The sequence below is a fragment of the Artemia franciscana genome, chromosome 2 (assembly GCF_032884065.1).
Source record: "Artemia franciscana chromosome 2, ASM3288406v1, whole genome shotgun sequence".
Taxonomy (NCBI): domain Eukaryota; kingdom Metazoa; phylum Arthropoda; class Branchiopoda; order Anostraca; family Artemiidae; genus Artemia; species Artemia franciscana.
Window position 1 is genome coordinate 16,248,371 of NC_088864.1, and position 10,521 is coordinate 16,258,891.

A 10,521-nucleotide genomic window follows, 5' to 3' on the forward strand; every position below is an offset into this window, starting at 1 on the left:
GCAGGCGATTTGTAGTTCTTGTCATCACATAGTCTATCACACAATTGAACAATGCCGGGGCGGCGGCACACCCTTGGCGAACGCCAGTTTTGATATTGAATGTCGTGCTCCGTTTTCCGTTGACTTGGACGCAACTCTCGGTCTCTTCGTACAGCTTTTCAAAAAGCTTGCAGTATTTATCTGGTAGACCCGTCGATCTAAGTATTAGCCAAACAGAGTTGCGATCAACGGAGTCAAAAGCAGCTTTGAAGTCTACGAAGGCCACGTATGCGTTCCTCCTGAATTCTCTAGTTTTCTCAATTAACTGCCGCATAGTGAAGATTTGTTCGACAGTGGACCTCCCTGGCATAAATCCGGCCTGCTGAACTCTCCTTTTTCTTCGGAGGATACTCGTGCATCTGTCTAGCAGGGTCATGGCAAAGAGCTTTCCAGGGACTGAGAGAAGGGTTATACCTCTGTAATTAGAGCAGATGCTCTTGCTCCCCTTTCTCTTCCAAAGGGGCAGGATTATGCCAAGTCGCCAGTCCTTCGGGACCCATTCTGTGCGCCACACCACGGAAAACAGCATTTGCAGCCAAAGTAACATCGCCGGTCCAGCATACTTCAGGAGCTCAGCGGATACTCCGCATACGCCTGCCGCTTTGTTGTTCTTTAGACGTTTCAAAGCAGAGTAGATTTCTGCTGTCGTGAAGGAAGTCTCTGGTTCGTTTGACGGCACTTCCTGAGTGCTGGCAGCTAGGCGTGCGAGTTCCTGGTCAGTCTGTGCTACAGCATCGGCATTGAGGAGACTTGAGAAGTGGTCTTTCCATCGACTGACCTGAGCGGCCTCGTCACTAAGTGGCTGGCCGTCCGCAGAGACAACAGATGCAACTGAGGGGGCTTTGTCGCTTGTGAGGTCACGGAGGTGCTTGTAGAGGCTCCCGACGTCCCCTTTCATGGCTGCGCCCTCCAGCTCGTTTGCCTTCCTTTCCACAAACAGTTTCTTGTCTCGCTGTATCAGCTTGTTGCGGACACCATTGAGGCGCCTGTAGGTCGGCATGTCGCCCAGAAGCCTTGCCTTGCGTCTCTGCTCAATGACGTCAAGCGTATCGAACTGAACCCAGGACTGAACCCGCTGACTCCAGGACATTCTTCTTAAACGAGATCCATGCGTCCTCAGAACTTTCAAATGGCAGGAGTGCGTCGAAGCGGTTCGAGACATCAATGGCATACTTGGACCGTATCTCTTGATCGGAGAGACGAGAGACATCAATCTTGGTTGGTCTAGGTTGCGAGCGCTGGGCTTGGAGTCTCAGTCGCATATTAGCTACAACGAGGCGATGGTCAGTGTTACCAATCTCGGCTGACCTGTACGTCCTGCAGTTACTAATCGAGGATCTCCATCTCTGTGAGACAATGATATAGTCGATCATTTTTTTGGTACAGCCATCGTTGCTGTACCATGTGTATTTGTGGATATCCTTCCTTGCGAACAGCGTGTTCGTAATGACAAGGTTATGCATGCTGCACAGTTGAAGGAGCCTTAGCCCATTGTCATTTAGAGGGTCCGGAATAACTGGTCCGATGACTTGCCGCCATAGGTCGTGGTTGTCGCTCACTGTTGCATTCATATCACCCAAAAGGATGACAATATCGTGGGGGGATATCTTGGACAGTTCATTAGCCAGGGCAGAGTAGAAAGTTTCTTTTGCTTCGTCGTCGGCTTCATTTGTCGGAGCATAGCAGACAAGGACTGTCATTTTTCCTTGCTTATGACTCAGTCGAGCATTAGCTATTCTATCCGAGACGGGAGTAAATGACAGTAGACACTTTATGGACTTGTTATCAAGTAGTAGTCCGACCCCATTTCTCCTAGTCGTTGTCTGTCCAGACCATAGAAGGTGGTATCCCTCACCTATGGGATCAGTCCCATTCCCGACTAGGTGGGTTTCTGTTATTCCAGCAATAGAGATGCGGAATCGCTTCAGTTCCATCGCCAGAAGCGTCTTTGCTCCGGGAAAGTTCAATGTCAATACATTCCAGGTGGCAATCCGGAGGCCACTATGGTCAAGGAGATTCAAACGCTGGTCACTTCTCAGTCCAGGGGCGAGCAAGGGTCGTGATGGGATAAAAGAAGATCGGTCATCCGAGGCAGTTGCTAAGCTATTCATTGCAATCGATTTCAGGTGGAGGGTTGCAGGCCCAACCGACCCTAGGCCTGGATTCTGATTAGAGCCAGGATTTACCTGGATACTGAGAATCCTGGGGTGGGCTCCACCCACCTCATGAGGTTGAGGCCACCCTGATCGGAGCGATTAGTTAGGGGAAACCCCATATCCAGAGGTACGTGGTCAACAGACATTGTCTGCATCATTCCGGACGAACTCCATCACCTCCAAGCTCCTATCTACAAAAATGTGGAATTTTGCATTTTTTGCCAGAAGACAAATCACGGGTGCGTGTTTATTTTTTATTTTTATTTTTTTGTTTTTTTTTCCCAGGGGTCATCGTATCGACCAAGTGGTCCTAGAATGTCGCAAGAGGGCTCATTCTAACGGAAAAGAATAGTTCTAGTGCCCTTTATAAGTGACCAAAAAATTGGAGGGCATCTAGGCCCCCTCCCACGATCATTTTTTTCCCAAAGTCAACGGATCAAAATTTTGAGATAGCCATTTTGTTCAGCATAGTTGAAAATCATAATAACTATGTATTTGAGGATGACTTACTCCCCCACAGTCCCTGGGGGAGGGGCTGCAAGTTACAAACTTCAACCAGTGTTTACATATAAATTAAATAAAAAAACAAGTTTTTTTAACTGAAAGTAAGGAGCGACATTAAAACATAAAACGAACAGAAATTACTTCGTATATGAAAGAGGCTGCTTCCTCATCAACGCCCCGCTCTTTACGCTAAAGTTTGACTCTTTCTCTCAATTCTTCTTTTTAAAACAGTAAAAAACCTTAGCGTAAAGAGCGAGGCGTTGATGAGGAAGCAGCCTCTTTCATATACGAAGTAATTTCTGTTCGTTTTATGTTTTAATGTCGCTCCTTACTTTCAGTTAAAAAAACTTGTTTTTTTAATTTAATTTCTGAACGTTTTTGAATCAATGCATGTTTTGATTTTGGCTCTCCGCAGAGGAATAATTATAACGAAATTTGCATTTTTTTTTTGCTAAATGGCTTTCTCATAATTTTGATCGAATGATTTTGAGAAAAAAAGAGCGGGAGAGGAAGCCAAGTTGCCCTCCGATTTTTTGGTTAATTAAAAAGGCAACTAGAACTTTTAATTTTTTACGAATCTTTTTATTAGTAAAAGATTTACGTAACTTATAAATTAGCTTACGTAAAGAACTTTTGTATTCTCATATTTTATTACATATATGAGGGGGTTCGCCCCCTCGTCAGTACCTCGCTCTTTACACTAAAGCTTACATTTTTTCCCAATTCATTAATAATGACCTGAATCACAAAAGCCGTAGAATAAATAGTTGAAATTACTAAAAATACTTTAGCGTAAAGAGCGAAGTATTAGGAGGAGGTGATCCCCTCGTATGGGTAATAATTTCTGTTTGTTTTAAGTTTTAATGCTGTTCCTTACTTCCAGCTGAAAGAACTTTTTCATATTTATTCTTTCATTTTTTTTTAAATAATGCGAGAAAATCCTGCGCTCCCTTCTTGGAGATTTTCTTCCCCCATGACAAATTATCGATGGAAAGTTCCCCCAGCATATCTCCCTCTTCTCAACCCCTCCCCCCAACCAAAAAAATCCTCCTGAAAACGCCTGTACACTTCCCAATAACCATTACTATATGTAAGCACTGGTCAAAGTTTGTAACTTGTTGCCCCTCCCACGGGGACTGTGGGGGAGTAAGTCGTCCCCAAAGACATAGTTATAAGGTTTTTCATCTACGTTAAATAAAATGGCTATCTCAGAATTTTGATCCGTTGACTTTGGTAAAATAATTAGCGTGGGAGGGGGCCTAGGTGCCCTCCAATTTTTTTGGTCACTTAAAAAGGGCACTAGAACTTTTCATTTCTGTTAGAATGAGCCCTCTTGCAACATTCTAGGACAACTGGGTCGATACCCCTGGGAAAAAAAAATAAATAAAAATAAACACGCATCCGTGATCTGCCTTCTGACAAAAAATACAAAATTCAACATTTTTGTAGATAGGAGCTTGAAACTTCTACAGCAGGGTTCTCTCATACGTTGAATCTGATGGTGTGATTTTCGTTAAGATTCTATGACATCTAGGGGGCGTTTCCCCCTATTTTCTAAAATAACGCAAATTTTCTCAGGCTCTTAACTTTTGATGAGTAAGACAAAACTTGATGAAACTTATATATTTAAAATCAGCATTAAAATGCGATTCTTTTGATGTAGGTGTTGGTATTTAGAGTTTCCATTTTTTAGAGTTTTGGTTACTATTGAGCTGGGTCGCTCCTTACTGCAGTTCGTTACCACGAACTGTTTGATAATGGTTATTGGGAAGTGTACAGACGTTTTCAGGGGGAGTTTTTTGGTTTTGGGGGAAGGGTTGAGGGATGGGGCTATGTGGGAGGATCTTTCCTTGGAGAAATATGTCATGGGGGAAAACAATTCAATGAAAAGTGCGCAGGACGAATCTGGTCACGTTAGAAAAAAACGTCAAATTCAGAGCTTAATATACAATGCTGAGTGTTCGGAGCCTCTCTATTATGGAGTATAATTTGAAAATAACATAACTATACGAGCGATAAAACATATATACCACAACCATAACTCAACTAACGAAAGAACTGCTAAGAGATAACACAACTATAAAGCGAAAACAGGTGAAAACTAACGGGAAAATAAACGAACTAAGAGGTGGAAGGGGCCCAGAGAAAAAATATAATCCTTTTCCAATTTTGAGCCTAACTTCCGCAAAGGAGTAATAATGTCAGAAGCCCCGAAATACCGAATTATTTTCTTTTCAAATAGTTCGTGGTAAAGAACTGTAGTAAGGAGCGACCCGGCTCAATAGTAAACGGAACTCTAAAAAACGGAATTTTGATGCTAAAAGATACATCAAAAGAATTGAATTTTCACGCTGATTCTAAATATATAAGTTTCAAATAATTTAGTCTTTGTCATCAAAAGTTAATTCACATGTGGGACATAGGGACACAACTACAATGGCGCGTAACTAATATGGCGCGTAACTAATACGGCACGTAACGACTTACGTGCGCGGGGGGCTTGGGGGGCGCGAAGCGCCCCCACCAACTAGGTGTTGGGGTGGCGCGAATTTTTCCCCCCTTTTTTTCTTTTTAGTTTTTTTTGGGTTTTTACTTTTTTTTAGTTTTTTTAGTTTTTTCTTTTTTTCTTTTTAGTTTTTTTTTTATTTTTATTTTTTTTTTTAGTTTTGTTTTTCTCCTTTATTTTCCATTTTTTTCCTTTTTTTTTCTTTTTTTAGTTTTTTAGCTTTTTTAGTTTGTTTATTAGTTTTTAGTTTTTTTTCTTTTTAGTTTTTTTGTAGTTTTTACCTTTTTTTTAGTTTTTTTAGTTTTTTTTTTTACTTATGTCCTGGTCGTCATTTATACTCCCTGTGTCCCGGTCGTCATTTGTGTCCCGGTGCTTTGTTGATGGTGATTGCTAATCAAACATTCCTTGCGTCCCGGTCGCTTTCTCTTTGAGTGCCCCGGTCGTCATTTATATTCCCTATGTCCCGGTGTCATTTGTCATTTGTTTCCTGATGTCCCGGTCTGTAATTTCGTCAGTCGAAAACATGACGTCAGTCATTATTCTAATGATTGCCCTTGAGCTTTGTTGATGGTGATTGCTAATCGAACATTCCCTGTGTCCCCGTCGTCATTTATATATCCCCCCTGTGCCCCCCGGCGTCCCCCTTGTAGTTGTTTCCCTGTGTCCTAGTCGTCATTTGTATCCCGGTGTCCCAGTCTGTAATTTCTCTTTGAGTGTCTCGGTCGTCATTTATATTCCCTTTGTCCCGATGTCCCCGTCTGTAATTTCGTCAGTCGACAATCTTATCCACCAGGAAATAGAATTCGAAGCTATAATCACCTCTCCCGAAGCCGGGATTCGAACCTGGAGCCTCATTAGTCATAGAGAGACATAAAGCCTGATCATGACGAGGCACTCTACCATCTGAGCTACTTCAAATTTTAAAAAAATTATTTCTTAGATCTTAAAAATAATTTACATTCTTATAGTTCTTTTTACCTTATTGATTTAAAAGAGCAGTACAATACCATTGGTTTAATTCGAGCTAACACTGTTTACACATTTCATTTTTATTCTAAAATCTTACATACAAACATAAACAAGGTTGCACCTACAATTTGGTCGGCAAGGGAGAGCTATCAAATGAAAATTAAAAAGGAATAGCAAATCTTATTAAATACATTTTGTTACGAAAAAAAAATTCTTGAGTAGTTAATAGGAGTCATATCAAAGGAGTTGGTACGTTGGGCTAAAAATCCTAGGTCAAAGGAGTAGTGGTTCATTTCATGGCGTGGCATGTTATATTGTTTGAAAGAAGAGTCAGTAGGTTGAATATAAGCTTAGAAACAATCAATCCAGCTCTAGATGGGTGCCCCCTTGCTATCTTTGCACTTCTTGGCCGTCTTGACATTAAACACAAAATTAAACTTGAATCTTTATACGTAACAAAATGTATTTAATAAGATTTTTTATACATTTTAAATTTTCATTTGATAGCTCTCCCTTGCCAACCAAATTGTAGGTGCAGCCTTGTTTATACTTGTATGTAAGATTTTAGAATAAAAACGAAATGAGTAAACAGTGGTTGCTCGAATTAAACCAATATTATTGTACTGCTCTTTTAAATTAATAAGATAAAAAGAACTATAAGGATGTATATTATTTTTAAGGTCTAAGAAATAAATTTCTATTATAATTCGGATCGAACAGAAACTACTTTACAAACCAGACTAAAACCCAAAACCAAAATAAATTACTTCATAATGACATCATCATAATCTATACATATCTATATATATAAAAATAAGTTGTCTGTGTGTGGATCTGTGGATCAGGTGACGTCATGTTTCGGCTGACGTCATGAAATTAGTTGCCATCATTTTTGCTTTGAAGGTGACGTCATTCAAGTTATATAAGACATATGTTCGCGTAGAATTCTATTAATGTTTAAGTTTACAATGACTGATGAAGATGCTCAATGAGTCTATGCCAAAAAACTTGCTGCTGATAGTTCCTCGGCACGCTTTCTTTTCTGACTTTCTCTATAAGCTGTTTGTCTGTGTATCTGTCGAGTGACGTCATGTTTGTGTGTCGACTGACGTCATGTTTGTCGACTGACGAAATTACAGACCGGGACACTGGGGGACACAAATGACGACCAGGACACCGGGACATAGGGAATATAAATGACGACCGGGACACTCAAAGAGAAAGCGACCGGGACACAAGGAATGTTCGATTAGCAATCACCATCAACAAAGCACCGGGACGCAAATGACGACTGGGACACAGGGAATATAAATGACGACCACGACACTCAAAGAGAAATTGCAGACCGGGACACCGGAACACAAATGACGACCGGGAAAAAAATGACGACCGGGACACAGGGAATATAACGCCGGGGGGCACAGGGGGATATATAAATGCCGACGGGGACATTAAAAAAGGTAAAAACTACAAAAAAACTAAAAAGAAAAAAACTAAAAACTAATAAAAAAACTAAAAAAAACTAAAAACTGAAAAAGAAAAAAAACAAAAAAAAGAAAAAAAAACTGACAAATAAAGGAGAAAAAGAAAACTAAAAAAAAATGAAAATAAAAATAAAAAAACTAAAAAAGGTAAATGTATTCAAGCCGAAGTAGCTGAGTTGGTAAAGCGTTATGTTCCAGGTTCTAGGTGCGAGAGGTTCCAGGTTCGAACCTTGGCTTTAGCATTAATATAAAAGAAGAAGAAAAAAAAATAAAATAAAAAAGGCTAAAAAACTAAAAAAAAACAAAAAAAAGGTAAAAAACTAAAAACTAAAAAAGAAAAAAAAACTAAAAAACTAAAAAAGCGTAAAAACAGCAAAAAAAGCTAAAAAGAAAAAAAACTAAAAACTAATAAAAAAAAACTAAAAACTGAAAAAGAAAAAAATAAAAAAGGAAAGAAACTGAAAAATAAAGGAGAAAAAGAAAACTAAAAAAATAAAAATAAAAAAAAATAAAAAAGGTAAAAACTACAAAAAAAACTAAAAAAAGAAGAAAACTAAAAAGCTAAAAAATAGGTAAAAACAAAAAAAAACTAAAAAGAAATAAAGGAAAAAAACAAAAAATTTCTTTCATCATATACCAATTCAAAAACGAATGTATATACAGACCGGGACACAGGGAATATAAATGACGACCGGGACACTCAAAGAGAAATTACAGACTGGGACACCGGGAGACAAATGACGACTGGGACGTGTGTGTCGACTGACGTCATGTTTGTGTGTCGACTGACGTCATGTTTGTCGACTATAAATGACGACTGGGACACAGGGACACAACTACAACAGGGACGCAGGGGGGCACAGGGGGATATATAAATGACGATGGGGACACAGGGAATGTTTGATTAGCAATCACCATCAACAAGGCTCAAGGGCAATCATTAGAATAATGATGTATAGATCTAAATACGGATTGTTTTTTCCCATGGACAATTATATGTTGCATGTTCAAAAGTCGGTAAACCTGACAATCTATTTATATGTACAGACAATGGGACAGCGAAGAATGTTGTATATTCGCAAGTTTTACGTAGTTAAAAACATATATATATCTATCTATATTCACAGGTGAGACACAGGGACACAACTACAATGGCGCGTAACTAATATGGCGCAGAACGACTTACGCGAATCTATCTATGTTAATCTATCTATGTGAATTATTATAATTCACAACTACAACGGGGACGACGGGGACACAGGGAATATTCGATTAGAAATCACCATCAACAAAGCTCAAGGGCAATCATTAGAATAATGAGGCATAGATCTGAATACAGATTGTTTTTCCCATGGACAATTATATGTTGCATGTTCAAGAGTCAGTAAACCTGACAATCTATTTATATACACAGACAATGGGACAGCCAAGAATGTTGTATATTCACAAGTTTTACGTAGTTAAAAACATATATATATATCTATCTATATTCACAGGTGAGACACAGGGAAACAACTACAATGGCACGTAATTAATATGGCGCGTAGTGACTTATGCGCGTGGGGGGGCTTGGGGGGCGCGCGAAGCTTCTCCACCAACTAGGTGTTGGGGTGGCGCTTGGCGCCACCCCAACAGCTAGCTATAATATAAGTTTTACTTTTTAGGTCATTCATAGTTATATACTACTAGCTGTTGGGGTGGCGCTTCGCGCCACCCCAACACCTAGTTGGTTGGGCGCTTCGCGCCCCCCAAGCCCCCCCACGCGCGTAAGTCGTTACGCGCCATTGTAGTTGTGTCCCTGTGTCCCACCTGTCAATATAGATAGATTCATATATGTGTTTCAAACTACGTAAAAATTGCGAATATACAACATTCTTGGCTTTCCCACTACTGGGAGCTTTCCGTTTCCAATTACCAGCAATTGATCTGAAAATGTTTGACCAGAGTCATCGTTTTGCAATCGGACACGCATATTTGTAGTTAATTTTAATATTTTTACTTGTGCCCATAAATTAGAATTTTTCAGGCAAGCATTCATTTCGTCTGCAGGAGTTAAACTACGTAAAAATTGCGAATATACAACATTCTTGGCTTTCCCATTGTCTGTGTATATACAAAGCCGTATGTACTAATAATGACGTCATATGCAAACGCTCTTTTTACAAACAAACAAACATGCATACACACAACTCGTTTTTATATAGATAGATAGATAGATAGATACAATACAAATTAACTGCGTAAAACTTGCGAATATACAACATTCTTCGCTGTCCAATTGTCGCTGCATATAAATAGATTGTCAGGTTTACCGACCCTCGAACATGCAACGTACAATTGTCCATGGGAAAAACAATCAGTATTAAGATCTATACAACATTTTTCTAATGATTGACCTTGAGCTTTGTTAATGGTGATTGCAAATGCTAATCGAATTGGGAATTGCAATCTTTTAAATTGAAAAGGCAGATCCGTTGGAATCATGGGGATGCGAGGAATAAGAACAGCCTCACCCTCAAAAGGCCCTGTCAAGATTGTGGCCTCTATTAGGTTTTCCTTTTTTTTTTTTACGGCAAGTCGCGTGCCATTGCAAAGCTTTGGTGGGTTGATATTTCTTAAAAGTATTATTGGTACGCCTATTTTTAGTTGTAGCACGTGTGGTGGAAACCCTGAAAGATCTATGGAATTTAAAAATTCAGATGGATAATTAACCGCTTCATTTGGTTCCAAAACTGTGTCGACTGACTTGTAAAGGACTGCCTGGTCTCGAATCTTGGTCAAAACAATATTGTTGATTTTGTGGACGTCTATATTTTTGGGTGCGAGAATCGCTCTTTCACTTAGCCATTTATTATTTTTATAA

General features: G+C 39.5%; 1 protein-coding gene across 1 annotated transcript; it reads right to left on the reverse strand.

Moving 5' to 3' along the window:
• Positions 1-1,079: 1,079 nt before the first annotated feature.
• LOC136034518 (craniofacial development protein 2-like) lies at positions 1,080-2,150 on the reverse strand. Its single transcript, XM_065715747.1, has one exon. It carries the CDS (start codon positions 2,148-2,150, stop codon positions 1,080-1,082), a length of 1,071 nt encoding a protein of 356 aa, XP_065571819.1.
• Positions 2,151-10,521: the final 8,371 nt, after the last annotated feature.

What these genes read in the sequence shown, in the direction of transcription:
- LOC136034518 (XM_065715747.1), bottom strand. Translation starts at nt 2,150, where the DNA reads ATGAATAGCTTAGCAACTGCCTCGGATGACCGATCTTCTTTTATCCCA.